The sequence below is a fragment of the Cuculus canorus genome, chromosome 21 (genome assembly GCF_017976375.1).
Source record: "Cuculus canorus isolate bCucCan1 chromosome 21, bCucCan1.pri, whole genome shotgun sequence".
Lineage (NCBI taxonomy): Eukaryota > Metazoa > Chordata > Aves > Cuculiformes > Cuculidae > Cuculus > Cuculus canorus.
In genome coordinates, this window is record NC_071421.1 from 1,548,621 (window position 1) to 1,574,960 (window position 26,340).

The 26,340-nt window shown below is 48.9% G+C and overlaps 3 protein-coding genes across 6 annotated transcripts; 2 read left to right on the forward strand and 1 right to left on the reverse strand.

Annotated features, from left to right (window-relative positions):
• Window positions 1-3: 3 nt before the first annotated feature.
• Window positions 4-24,908, reverse strand: INTS11 (integrator complex subunit 11). Of its 3 annotated transcripts, XM_054085860.1 has the most exons (19): window positions 24,522-24,908; window positions 23,827-24,060; window positions 14,862-14,943; window positions 9,406-9,503; window positions 8,420-8,493; window positions 7,978-8,206; window positions 7,764-7,862; window positions 7,632-7,666; window positions 6,826-6,964; window positions 6,086-6,150; window positions 5,271-5,460; window positions 4,545-4,628; window positions 3,957-4,046; window positions 3,196-3,358; window positions 2,835-2,942; window positions 1,762-1,823; window positions 1,307-1,449; window positions 985-1,114; window positions 4-198 (listed from the first exon to the last, which is right to left on the reverse strand). In XM_054085860.1, the coding sequence occupies exons 4-19, from the start codon at window positions 9,442-9,444 to the stop codon at window positions 133-135; spliced, it is 1,716 nt and encodes a 571-aa protein (XP_053941835.1). In that variant the 5' UTR covers window positions 9,445-9,503; window positions 14,862-14,943; window positions 23,827-24,060; window positions 24,522-24,908; the 3' UTR covers window positions 4-132. The 3 variants fall into 3 exon arrangements, with proteins under 3 accessions (XP_053941835.1, XP_053941836.1, XP_053941834.1); XM_054085861.1 differs by lacking the exons at window positions 23,827-24,060; window positions 24,522-24,908 and having other exon boundaries at window positions 14,862-15,008; XM_054085859.1 differs by lacking the exons at window positions 14,862-14,943; window positions 23,827-24,060; window positions 24,522-24,908 and adding an exon at window positions 10,658-10,952.
• Window positions 11,131-14,821, forward strand: CPTP (ceramide-1-phosphate transfer protein). 2 transcript variants are annotated; one of them, XR_008453240.1, is made up of 3 exons: window positions 11,131-11,308; window positions 12,122-13,374; window positions 13,979-14,821. XR_008453240.1 is itself a non-coding variant. In XM_054085863.1 (2 exons), the coding sequence occupies exons 1-2, from the start codon at window positions 11,187-11,189 to the stop codon at window positions 12,642-12,644; spliced, it is 645 nt and encodes a 214-aa protein (XP_053941838.1). In that variant the 5' UTR covers window positions 11,131-11,186; the 3' UTR covers window positions 12,645-14,815. The 2 variants fall into 2 exon arrangements, 1 of the variants encoding a protein (XP_053941838.1); XM_054085863.1 differs by having other exon boundaries at window positions 12,122-14,815.
• TAS1R3 (taste 1 receptor member 3) lies at window positions 15,688-22,124 on the forward strand. The gene is made up of 6 exons (XM_009556766.2): window positions 15,688-15,944; window positions 16,970-17,270; window positions 17,974-18,753; window positions 19,342-19,545; window positions 19,811-19,931; window positions 20,723-22,124. Exons 1-6 carry the CDS (start codon window positions 15,730-15,732, stop codon window positions 21,646-21,648), a joined length of 2,547 nt encoding a protein of 848 aa, XP_009555061.2. The 5' UTR covers window positions 15,688-15,729; the 3' UTR covers window positions 21,649-22,124.
• Window positions 24,909-26,340: the final 1,432 nt, after the last annotated feature.

The window sequence follows — 26,340 nt, forward strand, 5'->3', positions numbered from 1 at the left end:
GCACTGTTGAACAGTGCCGCTGTCATAAGGAGGCAAACACTGCAATTCCTTTATTAAAACCAGAAGAAAACATTGACTGTGTAAATAAAATAAACTCTGAATCTTTCTGTGCCACTGTGCCTCCTGCTCTGCTCAGGCCGTGCTCTGTGGCAGCCCTTTCTTCAGAAGGGATGTGAGATAGCTGCCCAGCTCTTCGTCCTAGAGAGAGCAAAGAGAAATGGGATGAAAGCCATCTTCTACTTGACCTTCCCAGGGCAGGCAGTAAGTTTGACTCCTGTACCCAGAAATAGACTGAAATAATTCCTGATCCCAGCAAAATCCAATGTTAGCGGTGTTCAAAAATGGAAACCAATCAATGCGGTTGGCACGAGTGCATTTCTGGGTGTTCTTGCAAAATGTCAGTGTAAAACTCGTGCTGGTTCAGAGCCGGTGCCTGGGCGTGAGGGGTGTCTTTGGAGGAAAATGACCGTTTGTCTTGAAAGCAGAAAATAAAGAACCACTGATGGTTTTGCTTTGCTCTCAAGAAAGCATTTCCTTGCTGTAAAAGAGAACACTTAAAAATACAGCCACAGCAAGAAAGGAAGAAAATATTACAGTTATGTCTAATTTTACCTCAATTCTGTGGTGTTTCAAGTTGCGCTATAAAATACCTCCACACCCTGTATGGCAGTAGTGATACCCCCAAGTTTAGAAGCTGGATGCTGTAGCGTGCTCAAAACACAGCTGTGTTTAATTGTAATTAACTGTAAGTGTAATTACTCCAATCAACTGCCTTCAGTTTGATGGTCTCAGAGGAAAACAAACCTGTAAACTGATTTGTACTTAACCTAAACCAGCAGTGGCTCAGCTCTTCTTCCAGTCAAACTCCTTCAAACCGGAGGGAACACAACTCACGGTACAGTAACAACTCCTTAGCAGAGCACTTTGGGCTCTAAGGAGTGAAGGTCAGAGCTACCCGAGAAGTATGGCTTCAAGTAATCCTACCTGGTAGGTCCAGGATACGAGCAGAACTTTGGTTCCTTGGTCCTCTGAGTGTGCTGTGGCTTGGATAAGAATGGATTCCACTGTTATGGAGCCATCAGGGAGATGCTGCACTGAATAGTCCTTTAGCACCCTGGTAGGAGAGAAGATGCAGGATTGATTTTGGGTGGGAGACTGAAATCTAGAGCAGATTTTCTCTTAATAACTCCCCAGGGCTGGTCTGGGAGGGCAGAAAGGAGGGGGCACTCGTACTCTCAATATTGAGAAGATGTTCGAGTGCATCCCTAGGGGTGGAAAAAACCAACACAGTTAAGAACAGACTTGCCCTTTGAGATGGTTATAGACACGAAGCACTGTCTCGTGTTCTTTCCGTGGATCCTGAATGTGAACACGGCAGGTGAAACGCAGCTGATGTTCTGTGAGGCCCAGTTCCTTCAAAGCCTGCTCAGAAGAAACCAGACGGAAGCTCTGCAGAGGAAAAATACAAATCCACTGTAAGCTATTTCTTTGCACTTCCTGAAGTTTTATTCCTCCTCCACAGTCAGCCGCCCACAGGTTATGCGTTCATCACTGCAGAACTGCAGCAGGTAAGAGCGTTCCCTTCCAACCTTGGAACTATCCCAGCCCATTTGCTTACAGCTGTGCTGCTACTGGGCTCATTCCAAGAAACCAGGACTGCGCATCTGTATTTGAGTTCCTTGTTCACCCACACCTCACTTGGGAACGGTGACAGCACACTCACACAGGACACAAGACAAACCTAAGAGCTTTGTTACTTACATTATCCTTCATCATTAATGTCCCGTGCATTAGCTTGGGCTTCTTGGCATCTGGTAAGAGACCTAAACCAAGGGCAATGGCAAAGAAAGGTGACGTGGTTAATGACAATGTGCTTAATTTTCACACATGAGACAACTGTTCTAAGATGTGATGGATTGGATTTCTGAGTCCTTGCTAAGGTTCCGGAGACCAAAGATGTAAAATAAAGTTTAAGTGCACAGTGCTGAAACCACTGTCAGTGCTCCGGACACAGCATAAACCACAGCTGGTAATACAGAACCACCACCTCTCTCCCCATATCTCTTCCTGATTTGAGAGCTTCACCTTGTTCTGAAATTTGGATTATAAAGGAATTCCAGTTTTCACAGACTGAGCCCGTAAAAGGATACCTGTAGCAAACAAAGGGATTTGTGTGTGTGCAGCTGTAGAATCATAGAATATTTTGGGTTGGAAAGGACCTTAAATATGATCCAGTCCCACCACCCCCTGCCATGGACAGGGACACCTCCTGCTGGATCAGGGGCTCCAAGCCCCATCCAACCTGGCCTGGAACCGCTCCAGGGATGGGGCAGCCACCACTGCTCTGGGCACCCTGTTCCAGGGCCTCCCCACTCTCATGGTGAAGAAATTTCTCCTTACGTCCAGTCTAAATCTGCCCCTCTCCAGTTTATCCCCATTGCCCCCAGTCCTATCCCCACAAGCCTTTGTGAACAGTCCCTCCCCAGCTTTCCTGTAGCCCCTTCAGGTACTGGAAGGTCGCTATAAGATCTCCTTGGAGCCTTCTCTTCTCCAGGCTGAACAACCCCAACTCTCTCAGCCTGTCCTTGTATGGGAGGTGCTCAGCCCTCGGATCGTCTTTGTAACCCTCTGTTTTTTAACACTGCTGAATGTTCATTCGCAGCGTTGTAGCCACTTCATGTCACAGGAAGCCCTCTCGACCATGAAATGCTGATAAAGCCTGTTCTTTTACAGGAAGCGCTGCTCTACGTCACCGTTTCCACCTAACACAAGAACTATGCAACACAGTGGCAGAGCCCAAAAAGTGAAATTCTTAGTTGAAAATGTGTTGTTACCTATGGCTGTTTCTCTCTTCAGCAGTCCCAGGGATATGTCCACGGGAATGCTGGGGTTGGTGAATATCGTGGTGGTCTCTCCGTTTGCAGGCATGTAGCAGTTGACATCTGCAACGCAAAATGCAGTGAGTCCTGCATTATAACAACACACACATAACAAAACTACTTTGTGTCAAATGGACATTAAAAATAAGTGGGCTTTAACACGGTAAGTAAGCTGTGTTGCTGATACCAGTTTCTCGAGGCTGCCTGTAAATTACATTCTGCCTAACTCTCTGCTGAGGTCCAGTGGATTAAGTCTGTGAACCTTAATGCCTTCCTTCTCCTTCCATTCCCTCATCAGGACAAACATAATACGTACGAAATTCCTGTTCTATTTTCTGTTTCAGAAACTCCATTTTCTTGGCTTCACCGTGGACCAGGAGAACGTTCCGTGGCTCAGCCTGGCGAATCAGCTGCATTATTCCCTTGGCGTCCGCGTGGGCGCTGAAGGACATGTACTCCACCTGCATCTTTACTTCCAGCTGTGGGGAGCAGAAAGCACAGGCTCGGTGAATCAGGAACTGCTTCGCCTCATTACAGCTTCTGAACACACACAAACAGCCCCAGACCCCTCTGTATTTAGTTTAAAGAAGGAAGCAGAACACCTGGAATGGAAAATGAGGTTGGAAAGTGAGCTGCTTAGAAGCAGAGACTGAATATGCTGCTGCACACAGCAGCTTTCAGTAACTTACAGGGTCAAACTGCCCAATTTCAGAGCACAATAGTTGTCACACATTTGTCAAAGCAAATTATTACTTAAAGACAGATGGTATCAGTTTTCATATCCCCATCTGCTTAAAAAATACATCATTGTTACCTGTCTGAATAGCAGTGCCTAGTTATTAAAGAGCATTATACATGCACCCCTGACAAAGTCCTATGGCAGAGAGAGAGAGAGACGCGCTGCTGCCAATGCAGAGGGGAAAATAAGCCTCGTGTGACTCCAAAGGAAACGTTACTGGGGTGTTTTCAATGTTGTAGGTGGCATATTCCCATTACAATTACGCAGTGTGTTAACTAGCGCCTCAGATTCCAAAGAACTTCTCCCTGATAAGACTTCCTCCTGAAAATAAAACTTACTATTTGTCTTCCTTCCATCTCCAGCTTGCGCTGTCCACTTAGGATCTTGTGGCCTACGGTTCCCTGCACGCAATAGCCGGGCATGATGACCTGGGAAGGGAACCAGAGAGATCCACAAACTCCACACAAGGACCGTGCCCAGCGCAGCTGCTGTTAACATAACAGCCACAAAGGCAAATGTGTTTATGATACAAATTTGTGCTTTGTTCTGCAGCGCGTGAACACCCAACTGCAGAACATGGGTGAAAATGAAATTAGAAAGCACAATGCTGTAAGCTGCCCACCACTGAATAAGAGTGAATGCTGGCTACAAAGGTCTTTGAGGCAATTTCATATTAATGAAAGCACTTTTAGAAATAAAGTCTCCCATATCTCCTGTCTGAGACAGGCAACTCCTCCGCTCGCCCTGTCCCACGCAGCAAAAACTCAAGAGCTTGAAAGAGCTCTGCCTAGATTGGATCACCAGAAGAGTCGTGTCTTTTCACCCCAGACACCCAGAAAAAGCTCTCCTGAAACCTTTGTTCTACGACTGCATCAATATCACGATCAGATCAACACAGAACGTCTCTCAAGGAAACCATTTCTTACCATATTCTTTTCATTCCCTGCCCATTTCCTGAAGATCTGAAGGGACTGTCCTGCGTGAAGCATACCGGGGGTTGCAAACACAACCTAGAATTCAAACACGTACCAAGAATCGATCACGGGATTTTCCATTACTTACAATATAAATATTCTAAAGCTGTGAGGACTATCCACATCAGAGCACGTTTACTGCATCAAAGCTCTAATGGGGATTCTTGCTATTTTGTTTCTTCCACCTTGTCCAATTTTCACACAAGCTGAAATACTGTTTTAGTTAAGTTTTGTGAGCATCCATGTGTCCAGTAAAATCTTTTGAGCTGTTTGATAATGAGTCTATCATGCTCAACAGATTCCTCTTTCAGCTCCTGCCTAACAAACCAGTCAGAAATAAGATCAGCAAGAAGAGATTGTGTTGTAAAGGATCAATCTCCTGACTTACTGCAAAAAAACATGAGGTAAAAATTATGGTTTGAATCAGGCCAGGGTTATAGAAACACACAATCAATATTGTTATTTTCTCTGGGCATTTTACCCTTGCTGAAATAAAGAGAGAGATCTTCAACATAGATAAAAGCATGCAGGTGGCCTGGCCACAAAAGGGTTTTAGAAGGGATGTGGATCCTAATTGGGTAGAGGATGCTCAGCTTTGTAGGCCGCCTGTTCGCCTTAGCCAGGAATAGAGCAGTACAGAACCACATCTGCTTTCCCACCCTGTTAACATCCACCTACCATAGGCCCCGGGTTGTCTGCAAAGGCCCGATCAAATGCTTTGATGTGCTTGAATTCAAACATGTTCCTCTGCACAAATGTTTTCCGGATTTTCTGATTAGTCCAGGTGATGAAGAGCTTGTAATAATGGTTGGCCTTCTCCGTCAGACCCGTGGAAAAATAAATTGGAGCCTTCAAGTTCATTCTTTCCCTACAGAAAGAAGCATTCCAGGTTCCTGTGAGGGTCACGTGAGGATCCTGGCTGTCCAGGCTGAAATATGCAGTCTCCGAAGATCCTTCATGCATACCCTACTCAATCACTACAACAATACAATACTACAACCTCCTCCCGAACAGGCTTGAGTCCCATTCTCCTTCTCATCTGCCTCGGACAACTTCCCACCACTACAAATGTTAATCATTCTGCTTTGGGAAATAATTAAAAGCAGTATCATTTGGTGTTATCACAAACATTTCCACACAAGGCTTATCCGTAAGTTTCATACTTGTTCATCTCTCCTCCTCTCCCATGCAAACAGTTTTACAACGTGGCAAAAACGCAATCAACTTTATTAAAGGTCCTGAGTGTTTAGGGGAGAAGTGGAGAACGGCTCTAGAGAAGCAAACAGTTAGTTTACTGCTTAGAGTCAGGAACACTGGGAAATACGTGGAAAATACTAATTCCTCACCTGCCAACACAGGCCGACATGCAGAGCAACGCTAACGGGAATGCTTGTACTAACAGACATGAAAAGATCACAGAAACCCGCCAGGACCACAACACAGGGAGGACAAAATGGAGCTGGTACGGGATGCACAGACAAGACAGCACTCACCAGAAAGTTTCCAATAAAATGCAGAGTTCCTGGGCACGTCCAAGGGCAAAAACTGGGATAAGAACCTGCAAATGAGGTACGATTTACAGTCTGTGAGTGCCAAACAACACGTAAAGGGCCCTTTAGCATTCCCATTCCTGAAAAAGCGCCTCCGTTCCCTCTTGCCTTCTGATACTCCCTTCCTGTCCTTTCTTTCCTGTGCTCCTCTGGCATTGTGGAATGAAAGGCACTGATACCCGATGAGCACCGACCCGCCTGGCTAAGACCTCAGCTCATAAATACTGACAAGAGTGTAGTGCTTGTGAATATATTTAGTGCTGTTCTCTCCTAGATAACATGAAAATAAACTGTTGAGAGCTACAGTTCAGGCATTATTTATGAAAGCAGACACCGCGGTGAGTGCTTCTGTCCTCTCACTTTGTCTGTGCTGGGGTAATTCTAACCTTCCTCCCCTCCCAGATTAAGGCAACACTGGGGAGAGAACATAGAGCTGTTTGATTTCCAATGTTTCCTTCAGATTGTAAGCACAACAATTCCCTCACTGCCTCAGGAACTCAGAGTTTAGTTTTCTTCTTGGCATAACTTAAGGGTTTAACACTCCTTTAAAAGTACAGGTGGAAAAACATCAGAATGCCTTGCGTTTCCCACAGTGGTCAATGACAGGTGTTAACAGTCACACAGCTCTACAGAGCTTCGCAAGACAAGAACACACATCGCTTAAGATGATCAAAACACTGTACCTTCCCTCCTCTTTCTACAGTCTCATGGACTTTCTTCAAGAAGTCTCTTTCTCTGCAGCGTTTGGAATCTCTGATGGTTGTGGCGTACGTGGATTCAGTGATTAATAAATCTGGGCGACATTTATCAATCCAGGCAGCACTAAAACAAAAGGAATTTAAAATCTCAATCAAATTAAGAGGTGGTGTCTGGCATTTCCGATCTGCAGGTCTCAAAGATGGGTGGAAAACATCCCTGTCTCCGTTTGCAGATGGGAAAACAGGCACACAGATGTGCATGAGAGTTCTGTGGCAGCAGGGCTCCTCTCTTGGCAGGCCATGCCTTCTTTAAACTAATCCAGCTCTGAGCAGAGACTACAGATTTTGAAAAGCAGTTTTTCTCCAGTCCATTACTTGTTTTAAATGCATTAAAATATTATTCTAAACAGCATGAATGTTACAACTCTCATAAACACCAGTAAAAATAAAATGAACGTTACAGTTTGTGATTGGCACTCTCGGAAAGTAAATATGCATAGAAGATACCATAACAGTAACGTATTTCCAACATCTAAGTCCAATTATTACATAGGCTTAGGAACAGATTTGTGTAAGTATACAGAAGAAGGTCATGTTAAGGTCTATCTGGAAGAGTGAAAGTAAATCTGTTCACTCTCATTATTCAAAATTACATTTATTTTCCCAGCAAAGGCATCAATAAATGTTCCAGTCTCCTAACAAAACAATCAATGCTGGGATTATGAGAAGCTGCGCTAAAATCTTCCTTTCAGAAATATACACAACTTGTAGAAACTCAACTTCCAACTTACCCCAAATGTCTGTCTGGTGTCATGTTATAATCACCCTGATGGAAGAAGAGAAATCTGATGATATTCCCAAGGGAATGGCGCAGGCCATTAAAATGGATGTAGGTACCTAGAAATACTGTTGCGGGTATTTACCGTGTACACGACCGACTCGCATCCAACCTTTATCTGGAACATGGCTGCTCCCAGCACGTGGCCTGCGTAGTACGCCTTGATCTCCAGCTCCTCGTCCACCTGCACAAACCAACAAACGCTGCCTCAGTGCAAACATTTCAAATAAGAAAGTATTCTTTGCTTCAACTACGACCCACTTGGTGCCACCCGAGAGTGCGCAGAGAGGATGGCTTACCTGAACCGTCTGGTGAAGGTGCACAGCAACCACTTTTTTCATACAGTCTTTGATCATCTGGGAGGTGAAGAAGTTTGTTTCCCCTTTCTTATCCACTGTGATTTTCCTGTAGTCCTCCAGGAGAATGGGGCAGATGGCCTTGGTGGGATGCGTCATGTAAATGGGCCCATCGTAACCGACCATTTCACTGAAATAGGGTAAAGCTCCACAATGGTCTAGATGAAAGTGGCTGCAAAAAGACACAAGGGATAAAGGAGACACTGCACAAAAACTTAGCTGCCCCGGTTCAGATCTTGCTTCAGATTTCTGAAGTGCTCCAAGATACAGAGGAACCAGACAAGATATGAATGATGAACTTGCAACATGTTTGGGTTGACAGAGACAGTACACAAAGCTTTCCTGTTTCCCACTGGGGCTCTGACAAGGAAGGAAGCTTCCTCACCTGATGATCACGCAGTCCAGGAAGTCCGTCAGCCTCCCATTCTGAGTGATGTAGGAGAAGTCAGGGAAGCGTCTCTGCAAAGATATGAAAAGCAGGCTTTCTATTACAACACAAAGCCCGTTAACACTACGTTACCAATCCAACGAAATGATGGCATGAGTGACCCAAAATTGGAATTGTGCTGTGATCAACCTCACGAGAAAAAGGCAAGAAGGCAGCAGGCCACACTAGAGCTGCAGCCAACACCATCAGCACTTACGTGCAGAAAGAGGCGAAGAGAAGGGGAGGGCTGCCAGAGGACAAACAGGGAAACCGACCTTGCAAAGAAATAAATCAAAGCCAAGTTTATCTTAAGTAAAACAGATGACCCGTACGTTTTAGCTTACCCGCAAGCAGTAAGGCAGAAAACCTCCAAACCTTTCCTGTAATGGCATATTTGCTCCGTGTCATGCTTTAATTCCTTCTACGTTACAGATTATTTTTCCCATTAGTCCTTCCAGGCAACCAAACATCCTAGTGCACTCTCTCTGTGGCACCATGTCAAGAGCAGCCTAACTAATGACGCGATTAATGCTTTAAACCACAGAAGATATCTGCCCATGTGAAATACAGAAAACCAAAATTACCTGGAATCGAGCATTCATAGCTTGCTTAATATTTTTTGGAGTCCGTGACCCAGGGAAAGGATGCCTGGGTGGTGGCACTGCATGGAGCAGGAATACTTGAGGGGATGTGCCTCTTGCACATGAAGCCAAGACTTTGAAGGGGCAATATTCGTTTGTTCTCTGCCATAATCCACTCCAGGCTGACATACACATCCAAGAACATATGTCTGGCTAATATCACCCATAGGTCAGGTAAGATGGATCAGCCAGCATTCAAATAAAAGGGGATGGAGCGGAACAGTGAAGCAAGCGCCCTGTTGGGAAATGCCACATAGAAGCACCTTGAAAGCATCTTTACACCGTGTTCTCTGCTATACTCACATCATCGTTGTAGCCCATGTGCATCCCACAGTCGAGCATGACATTTTTCCCGGCAATAGACACAAGGATACAGCTACGCCCCACATCCTGGCCAGCTCCTGCAGAAAGGAAAGACAGACAAGTAAGATACATCTGGAAATACTTACTATCGCTTCAAAAGAGAAGCATTTAAAGGTCTGTACAAACTTCCTATCCCTCTTCTGAGGCAGGAAAAGACCTTCTTCCAAGCAAGCAGATCTTCTAAGGGTATGCAAATATGACTTACACCATGCCCTGAGATTACAAGAGGGCCTTCCCACTGCTGCAAAACTACAGTAAATACAGTTCTGCCTCCAAACCCATGAGCAGTTTGGACACAGAGCACCTTTGTTCTCTGTCCACTGCTGTGCAATCACAGCTACGTAGTTTCAAGCAAGAGCAAAAACAATCTCTTATGGAAAAGAGCGCAGAACTCAAAGTTCTACTCTGCTCCTCGCTAAGTGCTCTGACTCTCTGTGAAAGCACAGACCTTCAAGTTGCACCAGGGTGTAAGTCCTCAAAGAATGTTTGGTTTTTTTTAGTTTATCCAGCCATGTCTGGAGACTCCCTTCAGCTTCTCTCTTGGCCTAAAACAACTACATGGAATCATAGAGTAGTTTGGGTTGGAAGGGACCTTAGAGATCATCCAGTTCCAACCCCCTCGCCATGGGCAGGGACATCTCCTACTAGACCAAGCTGCCCAAGGCCCATCCAACCGGGCCTTGAACCCCTCCAGGGATGGGGCAACTTCCCTGGGCAACCTGTTCCATCACCTCACCACTGTCATAGTGAAGAAATTCCTCCTTACGTCCAGCCTAAAACTGCCCCTCTCCAGTTTATCCCCACTGTCCCTCATCCCATCATTCCAAGCCTCTGTGAACAGCCCCTTTCAGGTACTGGAGGGTCGCTATAAGGTCTCCTTGGAGCCTTCTCTTGAAAACAACAAATTATATTTAGCAGTCAAATTAATCCTCTGCCCCCAAACATAGTCTAGAAGTTATAAAACATCAAAAGTAACGCTTGTGCCCCTCAATACATCTCACAAGACAATTAAGCGTATCAATAAACTGTTGCAACTCTACGAAAGTGTTGATTCTTTCAGGTTATTTATCCTCGTCTGGAGATCGTCTGCGTATTATTTTGCGATACAAGACAGATGTATAGGACGAGGTAACTGACTCCATCCCCTCTCACACGGCGCTTGCGGCTCAGGACGGCTCCCGGCCGCACTTACCCAAGGGGGTGACCTTAATCTCAGGCATTTCAGGCTCCGAACGCCCCGCGGGGCGGGTTTGGCCCAGCCTCACGCAGGCCGCCGCGAGGAAACCCCGGCCCTACCGGCCGCCATGGCGGGAGGAGGCCCCGCTGCTGCGGCAGGGGCGGAAGAGGAGGCGGTCAGCCCGGTCCCGGCGGGGAACGGCCCCGGGAGCGCCGGCAATGAGAGCGGGAGGCGGGCCCGGAGAGCCGAGGCGCCGGCGAGGAGGGCCGCACACAGCGCGGGGGGAGAGGGGCGAGTGGGCGGGGCATAGAGAGGTCATACACCTTTAAAGTAGACGGGGCTTAAAGGGGAGGGCGGGGCTTAGAGAGTAGACTAGACGCAAAAGTAGGCAGAGCCGCTGTGGGTGGGCGGGAAAGGAGTGCAGCCATGAAGGGGCGGGCGAGGCCTCGAGGGAGGGGGCTGAGCCATAGGGTGTGGGCGGGGCCTCGGCGATGGGCGGGGCCTGGAGGGGGCGTGGCCCGGCGGTGCCGCCTCAGGGCTCGGCATGGCGGGCGCTCAGGGCTCCTTCAGCCTGCGCGAGGTCCTCGCCGCCTTCCAGGAGTGCGTGACGGAGCGGCGGGAGGTGCTGCTCGGGCCGTACCTGCGGGGCTGGCGGGGGCTCGTCCGGTGAGTGAGCCCCGCCCCCGCCCCGGGCCGCTGACACCGGGGTCTCCCCCCCCCCACCCCCGGTGCCGGTCGCTGCCCGGGGGCTCCCTGTGACAGCCGAACGGCCCCAGCCCTGCCCTCGCGGTACCGCCGGCCCCTCATCCCCACCCGGTACCGCTGGCACCGCTGTCTCCCCCATCCCCGCACGGTACCGCTGACACAAGGTGACATTGGGCTCTTCCCCATCCCCAGTTGGTACCAGTCACTGCCCAGTGACACCAGTCTGTCCCCATCCCTGCCCATACCGGTGCCACTCGGTGACACTGGTCTCTCTCCATCCCCACCCAGTACCATTCACTGCCGGGTGTCACCACTCTCTCCCCATCACTGCCCGGTACCGGTACCATCGGTCTCACCCCATCCCCACAGGTGCCGGTGATACCGGTCTCTCCCCATCCCTACATGGTACCGCTGCCACTCAGTGACACCCGTCTCCCCTTCCCCACCCTGTACCGGTCACTGTCCAGTGACACCAGTCTCTTCCCCATCCCCGCATGGTACTGGTCACTGCCCAGTGACACCCATCTGTCCCCATCCCTGACAGTACTGGTGCCACTTGGTGAAACCACTCTCCTTTCCCCACCCCTCCCCAGTACCAGTACCAGTGACGCCAGTCTCTCCCCATATCTGCATGGTACTGGTCACTGCCCAGCGACATACTGGTGCCGCTTGGTGACACCAGTCCCTTCCCTTCCCTTCCCTTCCCTTCCCTTCCCTTCCCTTCCCTTCCCGGTACCGGTCACTGCCTGCTGACACTGCTCTCTCCTCATCCAGGTTCCTGCAGGGCTTGGGCACTGTCTTCTCACTCATCTGTAAGGACGCGGTGGCCAAGGTGCAGATCATGGAGGGCTACTGCGGCAGCGAGCAGCAGGACCAGTACGTCTCGCTGCAGTCCATGGTGCAGCACGAGCTGGCCCAGGGGCTGGTGGGCTTTGAGCCACGCTCAGGGCGACCAGACTCCGGGTGCCGCACGGTGCTGCGCCTGCACCGTGCCCTGCGGTGGCTGGAGCTCTTCTTGGAGGGCCTGAGGACAGCCAGCCATGATGCCCGCACGTCTGTCATCTGCACCGAGTCCTACAACGCCTCGCTGGCCGCCTACCACCCCTGGCTGGTGCAGAAGGTGGCCACGGCGGCTTTCTGCACGCTGCCGTCCCGCAACATCTTCTTAGAGAGCATGAACGCAGGCTCAGCGGACGAGGCTGTGGCCATGCTGGGAGAGGCTCTGCCCTGCATCCGCAATGTCTACGACATCACCCAGGAGCTCTTTGCCCAGCACGGGATGCTGAACCTGCCCTGATGAGAGGGGTATCCAGGGGCTTTGCCATGTTCCAACAGGAATCATGGAATGGTTTGGGTTGGAAGGGACCTCAAAGCCCATCCAGTTCCACCCCCTGCCATGGGCAGGGACACCTCCCACTGGCTCAGGGGCTCCAAGCCCCATCCAACCTGGCCTGGAACACCTCCAAGGATGGGGCAGCCACCACTACTCTGGGCAACCTGTTCCAAAATCAGATGAACCAAGTGAAAACTGCCTGTTTTCACTGACGCACAAGTATCTGTTTCTGTGTCTGTGGTTCCTTTCCCTTTCATTTTCCTGTACGGAGCCAATAAGTTGTCAAAGCTATTCAGGATGCTGCACTTTATAAGCAAAAAAATATGCACCAATTTTTATCTGCACCTGTCTTCCTCTCTGCAGAGCCCCAGCTCTACAGAAAGCTAAAGACAGCATTAGTGCTTAAGGGATTTCTTTTTCCTTCCTAGATTTACCTTCAGCTCTCGCGCTCGGCTGGGTTTCAGTTTCTCTTTTAAAGCCAAACTCTGCACACTTTGAGGCTCTCTGTGTTTACACCTGTAGGTGTGACCTTGTGCACGGGCACAGTTCCAGCTGTGGTGGCTGTTTGTACGGCACAGGAGCTCACTTTGCCACTTTTGTTTACAAGCTGTTCCCCTCCGTTATCCTCTTACAGGAAGCTCCTTTCCTTGCAGTCACAGACTCCTTTGATTACTGCTGCTGATTCCACAAAGAGGTGGGTGTCTTTTCTTTAAGAGACAGCACTTCCTTCTTCCTTTTCCCATGAAGCAGGAGCTTCCCTCTCTGCAGCTCCCCCTGCCCGATAACCTCTGCTTCACACACCTTGGGACGTGCAGCAGTTTTTAGTCTGGACTCCACAATCCCATCAATCCGGCTACAGCTGCAGACTGGACCTTGTCTGTTTTCCAGCCTCCCTTCTAAATTGTGTTCTGGCAATTTGGTTTTTTTAATGAATGTCAAATGCCTACAAAGATTTACTTTTCTGTCTGGGGAGAAACCTGGACTTGCACTGTAAGTCACTACTTCGGGGGCTTTTATGGCTTCTACTGTAAATCAATGTATCTAATAGCCAGTGTGTGTATGTATATAGAACAGTTTGGGTTGGAAGGGACCTTAAAGATCATCCAGCTCCAAGCCCCTGCCATGGACACCTCCCACTGGATCAGGGGCTCCCAGCTCCATCCAACCTGGCCTTGAAGCCCTCCAGGGATGGGGCAGCCACCACTGCTCTGGGCAGCCTGTATATATACACACCAAAATATGTAAAATAGAGCTTATTTCTCTTTTTAAAAGCTGAAAACTGTACCTTGTTCTTCCAGGAGGATATGGATGTTGGGGAGAGGAGGGAGAATTCCACGTGCATTGATTGTATCTCAGATAGAAGGTATTTTGGCCCAGCACAACGCAATGATTCAGGAAATCATTATTACCTCATGGAGATTAAACTGCACATTAAATCACATAAATAACATGCTTCTGAGGAGTGTTCTTTATAGCAATGTTTTCTTTCTTTGTGGTGTTGGGAAGAAGGTGACTTAGAGTGCTATCTGACCATATCATAGCATCATAGTATAGTTTGGGTTGGAAGGGACCTTAAAGATCACCCCGTTCCAACTCCCCTGCCATGGGCAGGGACATCCCACTAAATCTCACCCTTCACTGTTTCATTTATCTGGTGATCAGAAGTGAAACCAAGTGTCAGGAGTAACCCAGACCGAGCTCGATGCCGTGTACTGGGCTCCTGTTCCCATCAGTCACATCTGACAACAATAATTTTTGCCTGGAGACAGGAAATGGAATTTCCTTGAACATCCTAAACGGAGGTTTAGTTGCTACGCTGTGAAAACACAAATATCATTCCCTTCCTGCTAAGACCACTTTAAAATGATTAACATAGTTCCATAGGGTAAATATATATAATACATACAAACATCGCTTTTGGCAGTGTGTTTCTTATGATACACTACAAATACACAACAAGCCGGTACGATGCTATAAACTTTGCAGTTCAGAGCCATCCTCTTCTCTACATTCAGACCTGACAGAAAATGATGACACAACCTCAATTACTGCGCTGTGGAACTCATACCTGAACCAAAGTCTGAACTGAAGTTCATGTCATAGTTCAGCATGAGAAAAACAGAAATGAGGCAGTAACAATTTCCTAAACACAGCAGCAGAGCCACATAATCACTCACCTACCTTGTGTTCACGGAATGGTCTGTGCCAGACAGGTTCTTGCGATGCCCTGAGGAAGGTCTGGTTATCTCCACGACGAAGTGACCTTGAATTTAAAAAACAATAAATAAGAATCGGTCTCTTTGCACTGCCCCTCACTTCAGGTGACTTACTTTGAAGTTGATTTAAAAATAAACTCTGTGACATTTGTTCCGGGAAGGCTCCTCCTGCACTGGGAGCCCGCGGGATCAGAGACAGCCAGGGAGAACCTTGGGTCACAGCAGGAAGCGATGCTGGTGAGCAAGTGAACGTTTTCCTCCTCAGCCTCCGCGTGGGCAACGCTGATCCATTGGCAAGAGGCACTGTTCCGCCAGCTGGCTGGATTCCGTGCCTCCTCAGTGATGCTCTGGGATGAGCAGCCTGCACGGATCCAGGTCTGCTCCCACACTTGGCAAGGCACAAATCCCGTTGTTTATGAACGGTGGAAACAGGGACAGTTCCTACAGACACATCCCATTATGGATGTTGTTTTCTGTGTGGTTTGGGTGGGGTGATGTTAATGCAAAGGTCCAAATACAGGTGCAGCGCCTGAAGGTACCACGTAGCCCACAGGAACTCCAGGTTCCGGAGCTGGGACCACGAACGCAGCCGTCACTGCTGGAGTAAAGGCTCCTCCCCAAGGAACAGCAACCAGGGTGAGGCTCGTGGTTTGCAGCCAAGCGGGCTCACAGGGCTGTGCGTTTGACTATTGCCCACTAAGCACAAAGTTACACACCCAACGCATTTCCCTAAACAAATCCTTCCCTGTTATTTTCATCTCTCCGAGCTCTACTTAAAGATGCTTCCCAGGAACTGATGAAAGCGGATCCCCTGCCCCCGTTCCCTCTCCCACATGGCATCGGAGGTTGCTCTGAACCCTCTTCAGGTCATGGTCCCTGCCCTGCTGCTGGGCTCCAGCTTCGGTTCCGCAGCCGCCCTCCAGCCCAGCTGCCTCTCAGCTCAGTTCAGAAGGCCTGGGGATTACATCCTAGGAGGCTTGTTCCCTTTTGGAAAGAACACCGTAAACCTGACGGCACGATCAGAGCCCACGCTAGTGGTGTGTGAAAGGTAAGAGGAATTTTAGCTTCATTAGGACGCGTTAACTTGGGCTGGGAAGAGGAGGGAAAAGAAAGCACTCCTCCTAGCGACTGATGGTCTTGGAGGTGAACGTTAGAGCGGAGATGGAAAGAGGAATCAGCCCTAAGGTGCTTGAGCACTGGGGGACTGTGCCATCAACCCTTGATCCTGAAATAGAAATCGGTTTGGTTTTCTTGATGCTATCACGCAGTCGAACTTCAGATGCAACCAACTCCACTTTGAAGAAAGCTTTCAGTGGCGCCGGCTTCCCGCCTGGCTTGGAATCTAACACAAAAAAGGGTAAACGTTGCTTTTGCTTGCAGACGGAGTGAGAAGCACTCACTGCAGGTAGCTGACATGCTGAGATGGTGCTATTGCCTCTTGGGAGGTGAAAGGACACTCAGGACCGCGCACAAAGCAAAGCAGGGAATGAAATAATCTATCTCGCAGGCTCGCCAGCGTGTGAAGAGCCAAGATCAGCAGCCTGATCCAGCGGGAGGTGTCCCTGCCCATGGCAGGGGTTGGAATTGGATGATCTTTAAGGTCCCTTCCAACCCAAACCACTCTATAATTCTATCTTTCCACCCTCAGGGGCAGACAGGGAATTTGCCAAGTGCACCAAGCGGAGCAAAACCCCAGGAAGAAGGGCACCTCACCTGAATCAGTGCACACGGTGCTCTGGGAGCCACTGGCTTCATGGCTGAGTACACAAACCCAAGAGCAGGAGGTTGTCCGAGTCTGGACCCTCACAGCTGAGCATACTGGTCTCTCTAAACCTCAAGTTTCTTCTCTTGCAAAGCACAGAGCCCGTATTTGCTGAATGATAAGATTAATAAGATTTGAAAGGTTCTCAGAGCCCCTCTACTCCCAGGACAACATTTACAAAGGCTACAGGAACGCTCTGCTGACGGTGCCTGACAGGCAGGATGCTAAAATGGCAAGGAACGTGGGCTAAGCTGATCACCATCCCAACAGCACCGACAGACCATGTAACTCCCCGTCTCCTCTTCCTGCAGGTTGTTTATAGATGGGCTCATCTGGGCTCTTGGGATGAAGTTCGCTATTGATCAGATCAACAATTCCACCTCACTTCTCCCAGGCGTAAAGCTGGGCTACGAGATGTACGACACCTGTTCCGAGCCGGTGGTGGCCCTGCAGCCCAGCTTGCTCTTTCTGACCCGGAACGGCACCACGGGCATCGGAGTTCAGTGCGACTACACCGACTATCAGCCTCGCGTGGCTGCTGTCATCGGGCCCCATAAGTCAGATCTCTGCCTGGTCACTGCCAAACTCTTCAGCAGCTTCTTGATCCCGCAGGTAAAGAAACTCTCCAGGGAAGCAAGAATCTCCTTTTTGGTGGGGAAAGGGTTAACGATGCAGTCTCTGCTCCAGGTTTTTGCCCTTTAACGGTCCTCGTTCAGAGTCCACTCTCTCCCCTGCCACAGATTTCCTGAGGGATCTTGGCTTGGTCAACAAAGTTCCCTCCTGGAAGACACCTCAGCGTCTGACTTGCTGGAGAGGAGAGGGAGGCTGCTCTGCGACCCATGGAAAATGGGAATAACGGAGCTCCCAGTGTATTCACGGGATCCTCCCAGTTAATACATCCATGGCTGTAACGACTTAGTGGCCACAAGAGCTGTAATGGGGAGGTAAAATTAACCCTCCGCTAAGACATTACTGAACCTTGGGTGCGTCACCCTTTGTATAAAGTTACTAATTATCATGACCATTAATGATAAGGGCTGGTGCTGTGGGGATGGACACAGCGGAAGGACAAAGCCCTGTGGGTCAGTGCTACTGGAGCGGTGCGACAGGGGCCAGTTTGTGGTTCGCTCAGTAAACACAGCCCTGATGGACCTATCCCTTTGGAGGGGTTCCTCCTTCTCGCTATCCCACCCCAGCATTCTGAAAATCCAGTGCACAGAGACCAAGAAAAGAAGGTGGAGAGAGATCTTTACTGTGACGACTTCCCTCAACGTCACTCCTTGCCTTACTTTCTCTCTTATCCTCTAACTCGCAGGTCAGCTACGCAGCCAGCAGCGAGAAGCTCAGCAACGCAGAGTTGTACCCATCCTTCTACCGTACCGTTCCCAGTGATAAGAACTTGGTGGAAGCTGTCGTCCAGCTACTGAACAAGTTTGGATGGAACTGGATTGCCAGCATTGGAAGCGATGATGAATATGGCCGAGGAGCCCAGGAGCTCTTCTTAAGCATAGCTGGAAATCACAGCATCTGCATAGCATTTGAGGGGCTAATTCCTACAGACCTTTCAGACCCCAAAGCCAAAGACCAACTGGAAGAGACCATTACGTCAATTAACAGGACCAAAGTCAACATCATTGTCCTTTTTAGTTTTAATCAGCCAGCCCAGGCCTTTCTGGAACACAGCATCAGGATGGGACTGAGCAAGAAAGTCTGGATTGGCACCGAAGCCTGGATGTTTTCCGATGTTGCTGCCTACATCCCAAATATTCAGAGCATTGGGACAGTCTTAGGCTTTGTTATGAAAGTAGACAATGTCCCGGGCTTCCAGGAATACGTTGCTGACCTCTTTGCCTCTGTTCAGCAGGATAATTTTTGCCAGGAGTCTAGAAAGCTCAGTGACCTCATGAGCTCAGACATGCTGGGCACGCAGTGCTCGGAGTGCGACCACATCTCGCTGCAGGACGTCGTGCCCATTCTGAGCCGCTCACAAATACAACCGGTGCACGTGGCAGTCTACAGCGTGGCTTACGCGCTGCACAGAGCGCTGGGCTGCACCCACCAAGCGTGTCCCAAAGCATCCATCCCATCCTGGCAGGTGAGTGAAGGTCACGGGGACAAACGGCACTTCTCCATCCAAATACGCATCCGAGTGATGCACAACCATACAGGGAAGGGGGGTAGTGGTGTCACATTGCACCCGGCTCCTACCCCACACTCTGGCAGTGACAAAACTTTGGCCGTTCCCTATTCCAGCACCTTCTCTGCTGCTGCCTAGCGCTGCGTTCCCTTCTCCATGGCTGTTCTGGCTCCTGCTCACTGGGCTTGACACAACAGATGGAGCAGTCAATAGCCACAGTCTCACACCACGTAAGGGACAACTGATTTCAGTCAGAAATTCGCTTACTGCATGACCATAGAGTAGTTTGTGTTGGAAGGCACCTCAAAGCCCATCCAGTTCCACCCCTGCCACGGGCAGGGACACCTCCCACTGGATCAGGGGCTCCAAGCCCCATCCAACCTGGCCTGGAACCCCTCCAGGGATGGGGCAACCACAAATTCCCTGGGCAACTTATTCCAGTGCCTCACCGCTTCCATTGTGAAGAAACGTCTATTACGTCTGTTAATCTCCAAGCAAGAAATCAACTGTACCAGTACTCACTGTCAATATTCATTTCCTCCTCAGCTCCTGCACTTCATGAACACCCTCCCGTTCACGGTCAACGGCCAAACTTTCAGGTTTGATCCATCCCACAACACAAACCCTGGGTACAAGATTATATTCTGGTCCTGGAAAAACGGCACCCTTACATATCTGCCTGTAGGTGACTATGAAGAGTTCTTGTACATCAACAAGTCCCAGATTTGGTTTCACACTGCAGATCAAAAGGTAAAGACCGTGGGCAAAAGCATAAACGATCACAAAACGCAGTAAAATGGTTTTGCAGCTTCCTCAGGACGGTTCCTAAGGAGCTCCCAGCCCGCTCGCTGTGCTGAGCCACCCGGTGCCTGCTCCTCCGAAAAAGGTGGTCCCAGCACTTTTGAGACTCAGACACAGGATGGATCCCAGCCCAGGCAGTTGCTTCCAGCAAATCCGGGGATGCAGTGCTCCTCCTGAAGCTGTCGGGCTGATGTTCCTTCTTCCTTTTACCTAGGAGCCAACCTCGGAGTGCTTCAGACACTGTAAACCAGGACAATTCAGACGAATTAAAGGATTCCACCTCTGCTGCTATGACTGTACAGATTGTCCAGAGAACACCTTCTGGAGCACCAAAGGTGAGGGCTGGCTTTACCTTCCATATTACATCTATCTCCTGGTCAGGATCGCCCACCGAGCTGGTAAAGACCATTTGCGAGCTCTTCTTCATGAAGCACAGCCAACGGAGAGCATTTGGGGCCATCGCTCAGTCCTGCCCTACAGACCTTTGGGGTGGACCTTCCTCTGTTGATTCCAAAGAGGAAAATCCATATGTTTTCTCTCTAGAGGCAGAGGGGAGGGGTATGGTGAAATTCTGGGATCTTTTGGAAGCTGGTGATCCCTCCTGAGTAAAAGCAGGGGAGGGGCTCTTGATCAGGGAGTGAAAGGATAGGACAAGTGGGATGGCTTTTTGCTGAAAGAGGAGAGATTGCGATGAGATCTCTGGAAATGTTTTCCTGTGAGGGTGGGGAGGCCCTGGCCCAGGGTGCCCAGAGCAGTGGTGGCTGCCCCATCCCTGGAGGGGTTCCAGGCCAGGCTGGATGGGGCTTGGAGCCCCTGATCCAGTGGGAGGTGTCCCTGCCCATGGCAGGGGTGGGACTGGATGGGCTTTGAGGTCCCTTCCAACCCAAACCATTCTATGATTCTAAGGGAAACAGATCCAAGCAATACGTGGATCCTTTTGCAGGGAGGGTGGAGAAGGGTGGGGGAAGAGAATGAGCAAGCTTTGGAGACTCAGGACATTTAGGTAGGGGAGGGAGCAGGCAAAGCAGCACCCAAAACAGCTACCTCCATCCTCAAGGACCACCTGCAGCAGGGTGGCAGCACTCCACTGCGCACCAGCCATCACCTTCTCACTGCTCCCTTGCAGACAGCTCCACCTGCACTCCCTGCCTCGAGCACCAGTGGTCCCCTGTCCGGAGCACGCAGTGTTACGTCCGCAGTGAGAGGTACCTCTTCTGGAATGAGCCGCTCACCATTGCCTTGCTAGTGCTGATGTCCATCATCGCCTCCCTGACCTGTCTGACAGCAGTGCTCTTCTATAAGAACCTGGAGACTCCCCTCGTGCAGGCTTCTGGAGGCAAACTGAACCTCTTTGCCTTGTTCGCACTCTCGCTGCTGTGTCTCAGCTCCTGCCTCTACATCGGGAAGCCCAGTGATGAGCTCTGTATGATCCAGCAGGTCATCAGTTCCCTGTGCCTCAATGGTTGCCTCTCTACCCTCTTCATCAAGTCCCTCGAGATCACCCTTGTGACCGAGTGCCCTCGCTGTGCCCCCACCTTCTTGCCATGGGTGACCCCCAGGAGGGCCTGGCTCATCGTCGCCTTGTGCTTCCTCACCGAGTGCGCGTTCTGTGCCTGCTACCTTCGCGTGGGCCCTGACAGCCTGGTGTCCGACTACAAGTCCCTGCCCACCGAAGTCCTGCTGGTGTGCAACACCCAGTCCTGGCTCGCCTTCACCCTCCTGCAAGGCTACAACAACTGCTTGGCCACCGTCTGCTTCCTGTGCACGTTCATGGTGCAGACGTCTGGTAAGAAGTACAACCTGGCCAGGGGGATCACATTTGCCATCCTCATCTATTTCATCATATACATCTTCTTCATCGCTGTCTTTGCCACATTGAAGACCGTCCTCAGGTCCGTTAGTCAGATTGGTGGCATCTTGGCAACCAGTCTGAGTATTTTGGGGACCTACTACCTCCCGAAATGCTACATCATTCTGTTTATGCCTGACCTGAACACGACGGAGCACTTCCAGATTTCTGTTAAAGAAGAGCCAGAGGACAACTCCCAATGAACAGCCAATAAACCAGATCCAGTCACCAGCTCCTCGATGGGATCCAGGTGGTTTTTAAGGAGATAATTCTGTTTATGATGACTTTATAAGCTACGGTGCTACACACCATCACTGTATTAAGCACAGCCTCGTCCAGCAGGGTGAACATCCCGTATGGAACACAGCCTTTCTCAGCAGCTTCCATCAGGAACAGGAGGTTTAAATGAAATAGAAGATTGAAAGGCAAAGCAAAGCTTTGATGGCAACCACTGCTCTGCCAACCCCCGACAGCCTCAGAACTCTGCTGCAGCACATCAGCCAAGAACCGAGAACAGAACAAGCAAGAACTTGTATTTCTCAAGAGACGGCACAGTTTCATTCCAAGCTGGAAAAACTGTGGCCAGGCCAGAATCTCAGTAAAACTGAGGGTTTTTTTCAGATAAAGGATATTGTAATGGAAATATAATTTCATACTTCTCTTACAGTACGAAATTCAGTTTAGATATCATCATGAAACAAAAAACTGAACCTTCCAAAGTCAATGTTTACAGTTCTGCTCAGTAACGTTTTCTATAGAAAAAAAAAAAACCCTCTTAATTTTCTCATCTACGTTGTCACAAACCCCATAGTTTCGACGTGTAAAGGCAGCTGTACACGAGACAGAGTTCATTACCCACTCAAATTTCATCTCATCATTTGCGTTTCATTGAAATGTGTTTGCAAAGAACATGGAAATGAGGACAAGACACACGGAAGCGAACAGCGTGCAACGCGCACTGTCCTCAGCCAAGGCAAAAACTTCCTCCCATCTTAAAAACCACGCAAAGAAAAACATTTCTTTACTGAGCTAGATTTTCTAGGTCTTTCAGAGAGCTTCCCACCACTCCCTAGAGCTAACCTGACGCAGCTGTGGGCACAGATGATACAAGTTCATCAACAGGGTCTGTGTTGCTGGTCTTCCGGACTGCCAAATCCTTGTTCCCCGCCTAACAAAGCCCCAGCAGCGCCGTTTCCTTTTTGCATTAGTTATTTTCAGAGCTTTTGTGGATTTCTGTCACTTTGGTCCTGTTTATAACACTCTGTTCTACATTACATTCTTTGCACTAAGCGTGGATACACATTTCTTTCACCTCTGTACCATTTAATCCACCTCTCTGCGCTTCCGAAAGGCTGGAGAGAAACCACCCAGCCCAGAGCAGACGCCTACAGCAGAGACCAAGCAAGGAAAGACAAACAGAATCTTGGATTACACAGCGTCACAGTAATAATCCAACAGTTTCAAGGTCCACTTACACACCACCGAGGTTGCTCTGGTGTACTAGGAGGTGGCTAATGAGATATACTGCACTACCAGCCAATAATTACTCTTAAACATTAGCTACTTAGTGCCTCTTCATGTCAAGAAAAGTGGCAGCTACCACTCTACCATTGCTTTTCCTAACAGTGCAGATGCAATATAGTAGAGATTTCTCTTTTATCGCGCTGTATCACACGGAGGAATGATGGGAGCACCTCTTCCCTCAGCGCAACAGCAAAGGGTGTGACTTGATCCAACAATTTTTAACCAATGCCATCATGCTCACCCTTTCATAAGCCTCACAGAAGCACAATGGGACTCTAACACAAGGATTAAACATATCATTTCATGTTACTGCAATGAAACCACCAGCCAAGAACAAGCGCTCTGAGTCAAAACATATTTTAGTAAAGGTTGTTCACAGTAATTCTTTTTTTTTCAATCCTTTAAACCATCTTTATTCTACACTCCTTTGGCAAAAAAATTGTGCCAGTGGCAAACCATGAAAGGAGAAAATGGAAACACTTCTCCATTATCTCACATCACTACCGAACAGTAGCAAGGAAATATTAAGTCACACCACTAAGATCTCCTCTTTTCCCCACTCACTTGGACAAGCAACTCTACTGCTCCCTTATTCCCCACATTTTTTCCAGCTATCCACAACGTGGTATTGGGAATTAATGAGAATTAACTCATCAATTCAGCTCAATTAAAGAATTTGTGACTTAATCTAAACCAGGGAATACTTGATGCTGAAAAAAACAGAGCTTTTTGGTGCACTGCAGAGCTGGCTGCCCTGCATTTCTGTAGCTACCTGCATAAAAATAATTTCCCGCTGCACCAGGTTGAAAAATTTGACAGAAGGACCCCTCGGTGTGATCACAGATAGCAAATCTCACCTGAAGACTGGAAGTCCTCATGTCTGGAGGCTGCAGCAAGTCTTCGTGAGCATGCTGTTGCACCTGAGAACATCAGTAGGCCTCCTCACGTCAGCACTGGGGCTTCACAACGGGGAAGCATTAAGGAACCTTTGATCGTCGTTCCAGAAACGCAGAAGGAAAAATCAAGTTCTCCTCAACACCTTCTCTTTCTGGCAGCAGAGTTACAGCCAGGAGAGACTGATTTTTCTTTTCCTTTGGGGGGAAAAGGGTGGAGCCAAGGGGAAGAGGGGAGGGAGGAAGGGAAAAGTAGCTGAGTGAGGTGTTTGACCAATTCCAGCCATCTGCAGACAATTAACACCAGGTCAGCTGGAGTCCATCAAGCCCTGGAGGAAAGGGCTGCAAGAGTTACAGCCACAATCCCCATCATTTCATATTCAACCTAACAGGGAAAAAGCTGGGGAGAATCCTATGTAAAGGGAGAAAAGGGGAAACTCTGCAAGACTTTCTCATGAGGTCTTCTATAAACCCGCTCCAGAATTGTACCATTTGTAATAACAACTCCTCCGCGACTGCAACTTTGTCCCTCCCCTTACTGCTTTATCTCTACCAGCTAAGAAGAGGGAATCTGCCCCCTCCAGCTGTGGTTTTTCTTTGTAGATGAACCCCCGGGTGTCCTGGTGTTGCACACAAACACACTGTGGTTTCCAGCTTACCAGTCACTCGGCAACGTGGTGGCCTAACGCCCCCAGCTTCTCTGCTGGAGTTTGTGCGAGTCCAGAACAAAGGGAATATTCACACGGCCCAGCTGAATACACCAAGAGGTTCCATCAGAAACTTCATCTCCAGGGACTGCAGGCAGGAAAGCTTGTTCCAGCTCACGGCTTTGCACCAGGACGGATCCTCCAGCCGCCTTTGACTTCCACAAACTTCCTTCAGCCTCTCCTCTACATCTACTCCGGCCGAGCTGTGCGAGCAAGAAGCTCAGTAATTAAGAGGTAGGGCAATTTAAGGGGAAAGCACGACTTCTGCGTCAATATATTAGTAATTAGCTCAAAGCTAGAGCCCTTCTGATGAAAGCGTCCTGTCTCTCCAGTCAGATGTCGTTAACCTGCATGGGAGACCCACACCTCTGCATTTCGACCCAGAACACTCACAGGACACTTCAGAAATACCATTAATCCTTGGAACTGCCAGCTGCCTATCGACAGCTCCTGAACAATCTTCTCCTGCAGAAGACACACCTTCCTTGCTTACAGGGGGGAAAAAAAGAGAATAACATTCAACCAATGTTTCAGCATTCTCGAGTAAAAGATGGTGCGAAGAACTGAAGACGTACACTGCGTTATCACATAAAATTAAAAGATTTTTAGTGTTTAAAATAGCATTTACACATAAGCAGCTATATATTAACTATACAGACACTTGGGTTTTAATACAATATCTACAAAAAAAGAATTCAATTATGCAATAGACATTTAACGGGAACAGTGCAGTCCATGCTAGTAAGAGGTCACTCTTTGAGTAGAACCAATTCTAGAATAGGCGATAGTCTGGGTTTTCATTATTTAAAATCATGTAACTTTGTTCCTCTACTGTACATAAAATTCTTTACATGTATTTCTAATCACTGATTAGAATTAATAATTTTAAGTCAATCTTATTACAATCCAGTTAAATGCAAAACAAAAACAATTACATCAACTCGTGAGCTGTCGAGTCTCAAGGTGGGACCGAACAGAACAAAAAATAACACCAAAAGTCAATGTCTGTGCATCATTGCTTGCCATCCAATAAACCTTTGGATAAAGTGTCCAGGGTACTGTTACCTTTGAAAAGGAAATTTCTTAACAGGAGGTAAAAGACAATAGCAGTGCTTTTAAGACTTATTTGCCAAAGAACGTATTCCTCAGAGTTAACAGAGTGGGAGGACTCGCTGCCCCTACAGGTACCACCTCTCTTGGAGAGGAGACGTCATCCCAGGCCGTTTGCCCACCACGTTCTACGACCTTCCAGACATACCTTGCAGTCCTTGTTAAAAGCTGCCGGCAGGTACGCATGAACGTGAAGCTCGGCTGCAGAGCACAGGCAGACGTTGAGGGGCTCGGAGAATAAAACCGTCAACTATTTAAGGCTCCCGTGGTGAAGTGGTTTCCACGCCCTATGGAGCAAACCCATCCCTCCTCACTGTAGTGAGAGGCACAGGCCGTGTACTCCAGAGCCCACGCAGTGCCAAATGCTTGACTTTACAATCAGAGAGAAAATTTCAGGCCCTGGTTGAAGGAAACAAGCCAGTTCTGCGGGACGCCAGCCTTCACCCGGCCCAGCACCGCCTGCTGTAAGCAGCTTGGTCGGCACCAGCGGCACCTCTTTCGGCAGGCAGTGCTGTGCCCCATCGGAGGAACCCTCGCCGCAGACACACAGGCTCGCACTGAAAGCCAAGGATGGGATTTGGGACATCTCCAGCCTTATTCACTTCTGAAAACTAAGTGCTAGCAACGTTTCAGGCCTAACTTTCCCTTCACTCTCACTACA

Coding starts and splice junctions, on each gene's coding strand:
- INTS11 (XM_054085859.1), bottom strand. CDS start 10,685: ATGCCTGAGATTAAGGTCACCCCCTTGG. Junction 8,207..8,419: donor CTGGACTGCGTGATCATCAG/GTGAGGAAGCTT, acceptor GTCTTTTTGCAG/CCACTTTCATCTAGACCATT. Junction 2,943..3,195: donor GAAAATAGAACAGGAATTTC/GTACGTATTATG, acceptor TTTGCGTTGCAG/ATGTCAACTGCTACATGCCT.
- TAS1R3 (XM_009556766.2), top strand. CDS start 15,730: ATGGCATCGGAGGTTGCTCTGAACCCTCTTCAGGTCATGGTCCCTGCC. Junction 17,271..17,973: donor GCAGCTTCTTGATCCCGCAG/GTAAAGAAACTC, acceptor TCTAACTCGCAG/GTCAGCTACGCAGCCAGCAG. Junction 19,546..19,810: donor TTCACACTGCAGATCAAAAG/GTAAAGACCGTG, acceptor CCTTTTACCTAG/GAGCCAACCTCGGAGTGCTT.
- CPTP (XM_054085863.1), top strand. CDS start 11,187: ATGGCGGGCGCTCAGGGCTCCTTCAGCCTGCGCGAGGTCCTCGCCGCC. Junction 11,309..12,121: donor GGCTGGCGGGGGCTCGTCCG/GTGAGTGAGCCC, acceptor CTCCTCATCCAG/GTTCCTGCAGGGCTTGGGCA.